Below are 14,462 nucleotides of genomic sequence, written 5' to 3' on the forward strand. Positions count from 1 at the left end.
TCTTGCATGATGCACCTTACATGATTTTTATGCTAAGCTAAACATGCATAACATTTGGCATGTTATGTTAGATGGATCATGCGCATGTTGCAAGCATAATCATGTAAGATACAGCATGCATTGTCTGGCATAACATGTTATGTAAGATGGATCACGAGACACCTTACACGATGAAACTGAAAATAATGAGAAATTGGCGAGCAAAGCTTGAGAGGCACGATTATTCTTATCTTTAAAAGAAAACAAAAATGTCAGCAAGACATTCTCCTCACCTGTAACTTTTCCCTTGAAGCAGCCCTCTTGGACAAGGTGTTTGACCGATGCACAACCCCAGTACTCTCTACGTCCTCAGAGGGTAAATAGTTCAGGCCTGATGGATAGCAAGTAAATAATCAGAAACAGGTACTGTACAGGAGTACGAACTCCCACAACTATAACACTTCAAAATGCAGATGATGAGTCACAATAACGTAGCTGAAGGATGTTGACCAAACCACACACTAGAAGATGAAAAGACGACGATGTTTCGGTCCGTGGTGGACGATCATCAAGTTGATCGTGTTGAAACAAGCGAGTCACATAGTAACACAACCCATTCTTATTCCTATTATTTTCCCCTTACACCCTTTATTACACCGATCCCTTCCATACCTCTCGCCGTGCTCTTACCTTCCTCTAAGCTTTCCTCCTCCTTCTCACCCCTCTCTTGCTTTACTTAAGCCCGTGCCTCCCACGGTTCAACACAATCAACATGATAACGGTCCAGGACGGACCGAAACGTCTTTGTCTTTTTATCTTCTAGTGTGAGGGTTGGTCAACACTTAGTAATACACTTGAAACATTTTTTTAAGTGCAAGCCAAAAAAGTGTTCTTGTGGGAGAGAGAAAAAAAAAGTTGTGTGTATTTATTTAGAGTAAAAAATTTGAAAACTTCATTCACAAGAAAACACCACAGATGCAGACAAGTGATTGTGTCTATTACATATTAATGAGTCGTGTTTTAAGCGAGTTCTACAGATTATGACATTTGTCTTGCTATAAGACTCCTTTACTGATCAACTGCAAACTGCAGATAAATATCTAGAGGGAGAGACATTATGCAGTCAGGTCCAATGAGGACTACAAATGTTTGGATTGTATCTGTTCAAGAACAATTATTGCAGACTGGAATATTTCAGGCAACAAACATAGTTGTCTCATGAGTACAAGGGTGCAGTGATTGCAGAGCTGTAACCATAACAAGATGCAAGAGTTGTGGATGCATAATGAGTACAATGAGTTCACTGATTAGAGCTGTAACCAAAACAAGGCGAGTTATGAGTGCATATAAGTACAAGGTACAATGATTACAGAGCTACAACAAAATGAATAATGAGTACAATGACTTTCAGAAGTGAAGGCCACTCATGGAACATACTGATTCAAGACAACATAATAAGTATTTTTGTGTGCAAGTTGTTATTGGACCCTCACTGGGATAAAATAACTCTTAGTACTGTACTTGGCAACAAAGATTACAGATCTACTCTCTCTCATGACAAAAACAGTAGTTGCCTTTGGGCTACACTTCCCAATACTTAATACTAAAGTCAGTTCTGATCAAATATTAAGTGCTTTTAAACTTAAGTTTAAATATGATGAAGTGTTCTTTACCTAATGAACAAATCCACAAGGGCCGTGACGAGGATTCGAACCTGCGCCCGAGAGCATCCCAGACGCTCTCGGATGCAGGTTCGAATCCTTGTCACGGCCCTTGTGGATTTGTTCATTTGATGCATCACGCAATTGTGATTTCTGTGTATTCTTTACCTATTCATAACATCTTTAACATCCCCCTCCCCCCAATCTATTTTCCTCTTAAGACACCAAACTCTAACATCTGAAAATAAAGGAAATTGATGGCATTTTGGTCCGTACTATATGAGTTCGCTTATCCGAAGCCCCCCCCTGATCAGAATATTTGGGTTATCTGCCAATTTTCTCAGTAGGATAATTTTCTGGCAAAACTTCACCATATCCAAATAGCAATTTGAATAACTGGAGATTCTGTTGTATACCACAGAGAGGCATTGGTCCATACCGTATTAATTCGGTGCAGTACTGGCTCGAGGCACGAGGTATGGGAAGTGTTGGTGTGGGTGGTGCCGGGGTAGCGGATGTTGGGAGGGTCAGGAGGGACTGATTACAATAAAAACTAAAGAATTATTGTCTAATATTAAAACAAATACAATTCTCTTAAAAACTGTATACAGGCTGAAGACTAGTTTCCTGCTCAAATTTGGGAATTTTTACTACCTGGTGGCCTACGTAACGTGCCCCAAGTGGACCCGTCCAGGCCTGGTCAACTTAAACAAGCCATGTGCTCTTGACCCCTTGAGTTATACCACAGTGCCATGCCATTACTCAAACATTTTCTCAAATAATTTTTTGCTTTTCATAGTAACTTTGATAATTGTTTGCTAACTCTATGTTTAGTAGCAGCAATAATCATTCTGGAGATGTTAGGAGGAAGCAGATTGTGATAACCATTAATGATAAGTTACGTGTCATAGAACTCTGAACATGGCCAGTCGGCTGCAAGTGTTGCCAAGGAATTTGGTATAGGCTCTAGTACTGTCTGTGATATAAAGAAACAAAAAGATGATCTCATGAAATACAGCAACAATGAGAGTAAGGGTGCAAGCACTAGTAGAGGGTGCAGTAGAAAACTTTGAAGCTTTTATACAATGTACAGTTGGATGAGGTTGGGTACACGTACACAGCACTGCATGGCTCATGTAACAATTTGCGGTGCAGAAATAAAAAATGCTACAAGCAGGTTTGCAACCACCCTTGGAATACAGGATTTCCAAGCAAGTGGTGGGTGTTAGGTTGCAAGTTTATGGTGAAGCACAATATTGTGACAAGGAAAACTGTCAGTGAAAAATTGAGCGCAGATAGCAGTGTTGAACCATTTACAGAAATTAAGAACACACAGTTTGTCTAACAACTTATATTCATATCAAATCTATAATGATGATGAAACTGTTACTGGTGAGGTGGATGAAGAGGCGGAGTACGAGGATGGCAGTGAAAAACAAACACCACAGACAACAAAATACAGTTTACTCATGTCGTCTGTTAACATATTAATTAATTTTTCATCAGTGTGTGCTAATGCAGAAGTTAAAAACATGTATCAGTACTTGAGGCAAACCAAAGAGCTGATCATAAGAGAGGCCAATGAACACAGCGGGCAATCTAAACGTTATTCTTATTTGCTAAGAACAGCAACCAAAAGCCCCTTCAAGCAGTGAAGCCTCACCAGAAAGCCAGGAGCCTTCAACCAATGAAGCTTCAGCAGCTGGCAGTCAAAACTAACCTTGCCAAGTTCATGTACAATAATTTTAGCGCTACGTAAGCGCTATTATTGATTTAAAGACAGACATTACTATACAGTACTATATGCAGCATCAGTCAACATGACGAACCACAACAAGGTAAAATGAAGTTTGTTTTGAAATTCCAGGACTGTTAAGATATATTTGTTAATTATAATGTGTGTAGAAATTCCAGTTATGTTGCTTGTGTTACAACACTAGAGAATATGTCCACTTTTGGACTGCCAGTCAAAATGGTGCTTATCCGGCAAGGGGTCCTTCTCATATAATTGGGATAACTGAGCTCATATAGTAGTTCTCCTCCTCTAGTTCTACTCATTTTTCTCCTTCAGTTCTTCCCAATCATGCTGCTGTTGCCTTTCTTCACCAATTACAAGTTACTCTTAAAAATTAAAGCTACACCTATTGGTAACATTCATTTCTCTACAAATTTTCCTAGTCTCCTATTTTCCCTTACCATAATTATCTTCAACAATTTCATAAAATAATTGTTGATTTACTAGTCATCACTCAACTTTCTCAAAAACTCATCCTCCACTTTTGACAACACTTGCAACATCCTCCACTTTTGACAACACTTGCAACATCCTCCACTTTTGACAACACTTGCAACATCCTCCACTTTTGACATCACTTGCAACATCCTCCACTTTTGACAACACTTGCAACATCCTCCACTTTTGACAACACTTGCAACATCCTCCACTTTTGACATCACTTGCAACATCCTCCACTTTTGACAACACTTGCAACATCCTCCACTTTTGACAACACTTGCAACATCCTCCACTTTTGACATCACTTGCAACATCCTCCACTTTTGACATCACTTGCAACATCCTCCACTTTTGACATCACTTGCAACATCCTCCACTTTTGACAACACTTGCAACATCCTCCACTTTTGACATCACTTGCAACATCCTCCACTTTTGACATCACTTGCAACATCCTCCACTTTTGACAACACTTGCAACATCCTCCACTTTTGACAACACTTGCAACATCCTCCACTTTTGACAACACTTGCAACATCCTCCACTTTTGACAACACTTGCAACATCCTCCACTTTTGACATCACTTGCAACATCCTCCACTTTTGACAACACTTGCAACATCCTCCACTTTTGACATCACTTGCAACATCCTCCACTTTTGACATCACTTGCAACATCCTCCACTTTTGACAACACTTGCAACATCCTCCACTTTTGACAACACTTGCAACATCCTCCACTTTTGACAACACTTGCAACATCCTCCACTTTTGACATCACTTGCAACATCCTCCACTTTTGACAACACTTGCAACATCCTCCACTTTTGACAACACTTGCAACATCCTCCACTTTTGACAACACTTGCAACATCCTCCACTTTTGACAACACTTGCAACATCCTCCACTTTTGACAACACTTGCAACATCCTCCACTTTTGACAACACTTGCAACATCCTCCACTTTTGACAACACTTGCAACATCCTCCACTTTTGACATCACTTGCAACATCCTCCACTTTTGACAACACTTGCAACATCCTCCACTTTTGACATCACTTGCAACATCCTCCACTTTTGACAACACTTGCAACATCCTCCACTTTTGACATCACTTGCAACATCCTCCACTTTTGACAACACTTGCAACATCCTCCACTTTTGACAACACTTGCAACATCCTCCACTTTTGACATCACTTGCAACATCCTCCACTTTTGACAACACTTGCAACATCCTCCACTTTTGACAACACTTGCAACATCCTCCACTTTTGACAACACTTGCAACATCCTCCACTTTTGACAACACTTGCAACATCCTCCACTTTTGACAACACTTGCAACATCCTCCACTTTTGACAACACTTGCAACATCCTCCACTTTTGACAACACTTGCAACATCCTCCACTTTTGACATCACTTGCAACATCCTCCACTTTTGACAACACTTGCAACATCCTCCACTTTTGACATCACTTGCAACATCCTCCACTTTTGACAACACTTGCAACATCCTCCACTTTTGACAACAATTGCAACATCCTCCACTTTTGACATCACTTGCAACATCCTCCACTTTTGACAACACTTGCAACATCCTCCACTTTTGACAACACTTGCAACATCCTCCACTTTTGACAACACTTGCAACATCCTCCACTTTTGACAACACTTGCAACATCCTCCACTTTTGACAACACTTGCAACATCCTCCACTTTTGACAACACTTGCAACATCCTCCACTTTTGACATCACTTGCAACATCCTCCACTTTTGACAACACTTGCAACATCCTCCACTTTTGACAACACTTGCAACATCCTCCACTTTTGACAACACTTGCAACATCCTCCACTTTTGACAACACTTGCAACATCCTCCACTTTTGACAACACTTGCAACATCCTCCACTTTTGACAACACTTGCAAACATTTTACACTAAACATATTCTATCATTCTTTCATCTCCCATCGCTTGGCACGGCTTCAAGCAGCAACCTTTTCCATGCATCCCTCTCCTCTTCATTACCCTCTTTTTATATTTTCAGTTTCATGCAGTACATCCCTTCCTTCCCCTTTCCACCATCTTAAAACCAATTTTACAGTCCCATTCCTAGTCATTTTACTTATATACTATAATACTTTGCATAGTTTCTTCATTTTTTGGCTTCCCTCCCCAGCTGCCTACTTCCTAACGGTAAGAGACCTAGAGCAATGTTTCTGTGGCGAGAACACCCACCTCCTACGTACACCATAAACATTCCTCTCTCAACTGTAAGCACTTGAGCTCCACGAAAGAGTTCTTCACTGGAATCGCTATAGGAATTAGATGGCTAAATTATTTATTCTCTCCACTTAAATTTTGCTTTTAGAGAAGCAAACTTACCTTGCTTAAATTTTGTTGAGAGTGTTTCCACAAAGCTTGGTGACTCGGGCACAACAGTGGTACCCGATCGACGCTTCTTCTTGTCTTTTGACGTAGATGTGGATGATAAGACTCTTTTCATGGAATGCTTCATGGTATCATCTCCAAGGGAAGTTGTGCCAATTGAGCTGTGGGAGTAGGAACGCCTCGTTTGCATTTTATTCACTTGAGATCCTTTCGGAACGGCTTTCTCCTCCAAGTTGGCACCTGCGGATCTGCGCGATCTAGTGATACTTCTTTCTGGAGGGCTGTTTTTAAGGGCTTTGTTTGTTAAGGTTACGGAGCTAGAGCCAGGAGAGAGAGACAGCATCGACGCCCGACGCGTCACTGCACGCCGAGTCATTTGAGATACTGAAGAATTGACGTCCACTTGAGGTTGTGAATTGCCGATAATTTCTTGGCTATCCGATCTTTGAGAAGGTTGAGTGTCTGTACTCTCTTTCCTAAGATCACTTGCATGTAAAACTGTTATACAAGATGCCACTCTTGGACTTTTTTTCGGCCTACTTGGCTCATGTGGAGGTGCTTCTTTACTGTCGCTATTAGATTTCAACTTCTTTATTTGAGCTTGAAGGAGCAGTATCTTAGATTTCAAATTGTCATTTGCTTCTTGGAGATCGTGCATCTTTTTCATAACCTAAAATACAAACTTCCATTTTAAATACAGTACACATGTATACTTTCATACTACTATCTCTCCAAAGAAAAAACCATGAACAAATAATTAAACAGTATTCAGAACTTAACATTTTCGCGCTCTGGACGAGCGAGCACCGCGTTACCCCAAGGTGGTCCGGGCATTCCACGGGAGCGCACGGTAATACTGAAAAGTGTATACTCTTTTCAACTTTGTCACCTTAATTCTAGTCATAGGTTTTTCAATTTGGTATCAATGTCTTCGCAATAGAATTCTCTACAGGACTAAATGTCTGTAAACTCCAAAAGCCCAGCTTACCACCCACAGCAAACAGAGAAAGTGACAGCACATTACCCCGGTGAGCATTCATCAAGACCAATAAAATGTGTATACTCTTTTCACTTTGGTCACCAATTCTCGACCTAGGTCTTTCATTTTGGTATCAATGTGTTCACAATAGAATTCAATACAGGAATATATGCATATAATGTAAAAAAACGCGGTGCACTCCACCCGCCGACAAGATGAAAGTGAGCCAAGGTTACCAGAAAGAGAGTGCTGTGCCACCCCAAGGCGCGCCTGGCATTCAATTAAAGCGTGCGGTAATACTGAAAAGTAAATACTCTTTTCAACTTTGTCATCTCAATTCTCGCCCTAGGTCTTTCATTTTGGTATCATTGTGTTCACAATAGAATTCCCTACAGGAGTATATGCACATATAAAGCCCAAAAGCCCGACGTACCACCCGCACAAAACAAAGTGAGAGGGTGTTACCTAGTAGCGCGCAAGAGCAATAAAATGTGTACACTCCTTTCACTTTGGTCACCTCAATTCTCGTCCTAGGTCTTTCATTTTGGTACCAATGTGTTTGCAATATTCCCTACAGAAGTACAGCATATGCATATATAAAGTCCAAAAGCCCGGCGTACCACCCACATCAGACAGAGAAAGTGACAGCACATTACCCCAGTGAGTGCTCATCTAGAGCAATAAAATGTGTATACTCTTTTTCAACTTTGTTACCTCAATACTGGTTCTAAGTCTTTCATTTTGGTATCAATGTATTCACAATGAAATTCCCCACGGGAGTATATGCATATAATGTCCAAAACTGCGACGCGCCCCTCCCGCAGCCAAGCCGAATGCAGGCCAAATTGTTTAATTTTTGATGCCATACTGCATCGTTACCGAACACTCGTCTACTAAATTTTTGACGCCATACTGCGTCATTACCGAGCGAAAGTGTTAAGTACTGAACTCAAAATACAAGAAACACATTAGAAACAAGTATTCATTTCATTGTTAACAGCTACTTAAGTATATATTATACAGTATCACAATTTCTTTCTTCACCTCCATATTCTGACATGCTTGTTCTTCTGCTTCCGTGTTCTTTTCATTAAATCGCCTCTGCCAGTGTTCCACCTGCCGAGTAAAATTACAGAGTTGTTTATGTTTGTCAGCTGACTCGTCCCTTACAGCCTTGCACTTTAACTTTTTTCCTGCCCCTAATCTTCCTCTACAGCCTTGCACTAACCATTTCCTGCCCCTAATCTTCCTCTACAGCCTTGCACTAACCATTTCCTGCCCCTAATCTTCCTCTACAGCCTTGCACTAACCATTTCCTGCCCCTAATCTTCCTCTACATCCTTGCACTAACCATTTCCTGCCCCTAATCTTCCTCTACAGCCTTGCACTAACCATTTCCTGCCCCTAATCTTCCTCTACAGCCTTGCACTTCTGCTCCTACTAGTCATCTACTATATAATATCTTGCAAGTTACACATTATTTATCTCAATATTGTGCATGCTGTCTACACAATCGACTTGAGAATGGTCCAGGACGGACCGAAATGTCGTCGTCCCTTCAACTTCTAGTGTGTGGTCTGGTCAACATACATACACATAACCTTTGAAACTGCATGTTTGGAAGCCCATGATTACCCAAAATTTGAAACCCGTCCTCTAAACAGATGGTCCCTAGTTACTACAGGAGGAAGCAGGAAAGATAGACTTGCACAAAAAGTCATGGTTAACTTGCTGATTACTTGTGTAAACTTGACCACAGCATAACTCCTACAAAGCTTTATGACCTTGACCCAGCTTGGTGCATACTTCACCTCCCACTTCAACAGCCTACCTTAATTACCCTACTTATTATTAATAATAATAAAACCAATATATAAGTTTTAGAGCTACCAAAAAATAAACTCTGACCTTTTCCTTTAACTGCTTTTCTTCATCTTCTATATTAGTAATATGGATCCTGCATGCATTTAATTCTTTATCTTTCTTTCTACTACTCTTCTCATTAAGGGTGAATTTGGCTCGAAGTGCGTCATAATCGGTGCGGATTTCCAACTGTACTTTCCGCAGCTGTTCAATCTGACAGGGAGGCAAGATACAATGGTTAATGGTCACTACAACATCAAACGCTCAAACGACAACTTAAAGTTACATTTCTCAATGAAAACTTAGGAAAGTGATCATAAAAATCCTGCCCGAAACACTTTGCGTCATAGTGGCTTTAGGCATTGTATGTACTAGCTCTATCTATAAATCCATCAATGTTTGTATCACACCTTGTATGTATGTACTTTACCTAAATAAATATTTGATTTTTTTTTAATTTGATAAGTCTTATGAATATGAGAATCAAATGAATCAAAATGTTATGTTCGTGCATAACAACTATGTTGTTATCCAGGAAGCATGCTTTACAGAACAGGTCAGGATAGAGCAACATGACTTATCCAGAATAATCCAAATTTTCAGGCCTGGTGAATTATCATGATTGAGCGATGTCTTCACTATCATCTATTTGAAAGAGGTTGTCTTGAGGTTATCTTGAGGTTATCTTGAGATGATTTCGGGGCTTTAGTGTCCCCGCGGCCCGGTCCTCGACCAGGCCTCCACCCCCAGGAAGCAGCCCGTGACAGCTGACTAACACCCAGGTACCTATTTTACTGCTAGGTAACAGGGGCATAGGGTGAAAGAAACTCTGCCCATTGTTTCTCGCCGGCACCTGGAATCGAACCCAGGACCACAGGATCACAAGTCCAGTGTACTGTCCACTCGGCCGACCGGCTCCTTGTCTGTATTCTATCTTTGCATATTTTGTTACGCAAATCATAAAGATGACAACTATTTAGCCTAATTCATACTAGATTTTATTACATAAATATATATTGAAATTAATACAGGGTAATACAATACTTTATTTCATAAGATTATAACACTAATTATAATTTCCATTTAGCAATTCCAATTTCTTAAGGTTTTCAATATTTTGTAATGCAGAATGATTCAACACTGTGTCCAGGAATGCATTTGTATGTAAAACTGCAGAGCTAATAAATAAATAATATAAATACAAATTAGAGGCAAGACTGCCTGGAACTTACCTTTGCTTCCTTTGCAGCAAGACATTTGTGTGTGTCTGCTGCTGATGACAGCTTGTCTTTCACACTTGCCAGTTCCACTTCCAGGGAAGCCTTCTCCACCATTAGGTTGGTTGTCTAGTACAAGAGTAAACGAGAAAATTACTCAACCTGCTAAGATACCTTATTGAAATACTCAACACTTGTACTCATCACTCATTATCACAAATCTAGTTTTCCTCACACTGCAAAGCAACAATTTGCAGGAATACTGGCAAACAATGCTGGGAAACAATGCTGGCTAATGGTTCTCAGCAGGAAATTTAAATAAGTATTAATAAGATAATGAATAGTTAACTGGTTAACCAAATACATTTGGTAAACATGAGCAGATATTGGACGTTTAAAGAAGAGCGGGCAACAGGCACCCATGCTAACATGTTGCCATCTAGGGGCGGGTAGTAGTCTCAGCCACAACACAGGCAGCTGCTCAACACAACACCACGGTGTGCAGTGCTGATTAATATCAAGAAACTGAAGTCTGTGTGTGTCTAGCAGTATAAAGTTAGTAAAGTGGACCAAGATAGTTACTGGTCACACCCATGCCAATACAATACTACAGTGCAGGAGCCCCCGACTGCTGTACTACGGCACAACTCTTAGGATAGGGAACATCTAACAGTTATACATCAGGAAACCCTAAACCTGAATTAGAAAGAAAGGCAGTACAGTAATGACAACGCACTTTCGCACATTACGAGTATGCATACATGCATCGGGTTGGCTGAAGTGAACCACTTGATGGATAACCTGAGAGGCCTGGTCTTGGAACAAAGCACCAAGAAAAGTGTTTAAGAAGGCCACAGCCTGGTAAGTGAATAGCACAGTGCAACAATGTGGCAACCGTACAAAGAGCCTGATATACCCCTGGTTGGACAAACAATACGTCCACTGCTACAGAAGACCAATGAAAATTAGAAAACTTGTTCTTAGCTAAAAAAAACCAGCGTTGAATGTAATGAAACGCCATTTTCTGGGTGAGCCCCGGAGGCTCCCTGGAGCTTATCGGGCTAATGTGTGTTATGTTAGACCGGGACATTAGCTATGGAGTTCAGACCTACCAGGGACCAGCGCCAGAACCTGGCCCCTTCAGAGAGGTTTCAGGGAGCAATGGCCCTGGAAAACCCCATATAGTTGGGGGTTTTCCTTATCTGCCATCGACCGGGGTTAGGCACCCAGAAAGGTAGGCGTAACAAAACAAACCCCACATGGTAAAAAACTACAACAAAAACCGAACAGAGAGGTAGAAAAACTCCCTACAATCCCAAGGAAAACAATCAAACAATCAATTTACTGCCGCGCCGGTCGTCCGCGCAGCCCTCCCCTCCCCGGGAGGGGGAGGGGGGGGGGCCCCGGACCTCACCGCGCCGGCTGCCGTCAGTTCGGAAACTAGGCTTCAACCAACGCGAAAAATCCCGCCGACCGGATGGGAGGGAGGGTAACCAGGGAGCCTCCGGGGCTCACCCAGAAAATGGCGTTTCATTACATTCAACGCTGGTTTTCTGGGGGGAGCCCCTACGGCTCCCTGGAGCTACATACCCAAAGAGAAGGAAAATGGGACTTACCCGGGAGGCGGTGGCCACAAACTCCTCAACTCGAAGTCGAGACAACTGGCTGCAACCTGCGACCCAAAGCAACACAAGAACGACGAGGAGCAGGGACATTCACCAAATAACGGGCGGCCAGGACCCTGTTCGACTTCCAAAATCCACGCGCCCGAATATGAGCCCAAGACATATTACCAAACACGGCAGCCAAAGCCGCAAACTTCCTAACGTCATGGGCGCGAGGATAGACCGCAGGCTGGCTAGATTTAATAACCCTGCGGACAACCTGGGAGACCCGAGCCCTGGAACAGGGAACGAGGGAAACCGGATCAACCCAAAGCGCATCCCCAGCCACTCCGGCCGAAGCGCGCAGGTAACGGCGAAGTGCAGCAACAGGACACAACACATGATGCACCCCCGGCCGAACCAACCAAGCATCAATGACCCACGGACCCCTCCGGAAAGCAGCCGTCTCGTTCTTCGCCAGAAAGGACGGAGAAGGCTGCAAACGGACAAACCTACCCCCAGGACCAAAAGAGCAGTAACCCCTGCGCCGGAGGAGAGCATGAAGCTCCCCTACCCGGCCCCCAGAGGCCAATGCCAACAAAAACAAAGCCTTGGAAAAACAATCGGGAACCGAAGGGGCCACCACAAACCGAGGAGAGGAAAGATAGGAGAGCACCCTGTCCAAGGACCAGGACGGCTCAGGCGGCGCATGAGCAGGCCGGAGGTGAAACATAGCACGGGAAAGCTTACGAAACGGGGCGGATGTGACGTCCACCCCGAAAGCGAGCTGGAGCGGCTCCGCCAGCGCCGCACGATACGAGGCGACAGTATTAGGCATCAAATGACGGTCCTGAAAAAGCCAAGTAAGGAAGGACAAAACAACCCGATCCGAGAGAAAAGACAACCTACGAAGAGCCAGAAAATGGCGAAAGGAACGCCAGGAAACTTCATACTGTCGCCTAGACGAAGCTCTCAGGTGGGACACCATCAAAGAAGCCACCTGATCACCATAGAAATGGTGATACACCCGCGTCAAAAAGACCAGACGCGAAGAGCAGAGGAGAAGGTCGAACCAGCCCCGTACCGGATCGGGCCGACCTGCTGAAAGAGGCGGAGCCGCGGGAAACGTCCCGGGTTCGGGCACCGAGCCAGAAGCACCGGAAACCAAGGCTGGGCCGGCCACCAAGGGGCCACGAGGACTACTCTCCCCGGGAACGTCTCTAACCGAACCAGAACCCGAAGCAACAGCTGGACCGGAGGAAAAAGGTACAGGTAACCCCACCTCGACCAGTCCTGCCGAAAAGCATCCACCGCGAACGCCTCGCAGTCGGGGAAGGGCGTCACATATAGAGGGAGACGCCGGGACCACGCCGACGCGAAGAGGTCCACATCTGGGAGACCGTACGTCTGGCAGATCCAACGAAACGAGTCGTCGTCGACCGTCCATTCCGTGGACAGGGGAAGGAAGCGAGACAGACCGTCCGCCAGAACGTTGGACACTCCCCGGACGTGAACCGCACGGAGAGCCAAACCCCGAGAATCCAGCAGACGAACCACTCGAAGGGACCAACCCCAAAGAGCCAAGGACCGAAGAGAACCCCCGCGGTTCAGGCAATGAACCACCGGAGAACAGTCCGAATGGAGGCGAATGGTCGATCCCCGAGCGACCCGAACCCTCCGAAGCGCGAACCAGACAGCCGCGAACTCCAGAACCGTGCTGTGAGCCCGATGGAAGGACGGACCCCACCGTCCCTGGCCTGCCTGGTGAGCACTGGTCACAAAGCCCCAGCCGAGAGACGACGCGTCCGTGAACACATCGAGCGAGGGCTCGGGAAGGCGCCAAGGCACCGAACCCCGAAAAATCCGAAGAGGAAGACGGTGACGCAGCAACCGACATAAGACCCCCGGAGGGCGAACCCAACGATCGCGAGAGAGGCGGAAAGGACGTCCCCGAAGGAACCAAAACAGACGCCGAAGCCAAACCCGACCCGGCGGGTAGACTAGCATGGCGAAGTTCAGACTCCCGCACAACCGCTCGAGCAACCGCCGAGTGACCCGGGACCCTCGCAGAAACAGCAAACGGCGGTCCCGCAGCCGCCGCAACGCCACCGGAGGTAGAGACAAGGAAGCGGTCCGAGAATCCCAAACAAGACCCAGCCAGGTCCGAACCTGGGACGGAACCAGATGGGACTTCCTCCAGTTCACCAGGAACCCGAACCTGGCGAGCTGGGAAAGAACCAAATCCCTGGCGAGCAGACAAGCTGACCGACTGGGAGCCCACACCAGCCAGTCGTCGAGGTAGGCCAAAACCCGAATCCCTAGAAGACGCAGGCGGGTCACCACAACTCGGGTCAGACGCGTGAAAACGCGAGGTGCCAGATTCAGGCCAAAAGGTAGGCAACGAAAACGGTAAGCGTGACGCCCGACCACGAAGCCTAACCAGTCCCTGAACCCCGGATGAATAGGAACGTGCCAATACGCGTCCTTTAGGTCCAGGGACACCATCCAGGCACCCGGCTCCAACA

General features: G+C 44.6%; 1 protein-coding gene across 9 annotated transcripts in view; it reads right to left on the reverse strand.

The window, feature by feature from the left end:
- Positions 1–14,462, reverse strand: part of LOC123771607 (centromere protein F) — a 155,047-nt gene that overhangs the window by 8,612 nt on the left and 131,973 nt on the right. For all 9 annotated transcript variants that reach the window (XR_011224712.1, XM_069313434.1, XM_069313433.1 and 6 more), the window contains 5 exons: positions 10,349–10,462; positions 9,162–9,329; positions 8,298–8,369; positions 6,269–6,944; positions 273–370 (listed from right to left, as the gene is read on the reverse strand). Coding sequence is in view for 8 of the 9 variants with exons in the window: in XM_069313434.1 (XP_069169535.1) it covers positions 273–370; positions 6,269–6,944; positions 8,298–8,369; positions 9,162–9,329; positions 10,349–10,462 (1,128 nt within the window). In the remaining variant the exon portion in view is untranslated. The remainder of the gene's footprint in view (positions 1–272; positions 371–6,268; positions 6,945–8,297; positions 8,370–9,161; positions 9,330–10,348; positions 10,463–14,462) is intronic.

The sequence above is a fragment of the Procambarus clarkii genome, chromosome 75 (genome assembly GCF_040958095.1).
Source record: "Procambarus clarkii isolate CNS0578487 chromosome 75, FALCON_Pclarkii_2.0, whole genome shotgun sequence".
Classification (NCBI taxonomy): domain Eukaryota; kingdom Metazoa; phylum Arthropoda; class Malacostraca; order Decapoda; family Cambaridae; genus Procambarus; species Procambarus clarkii.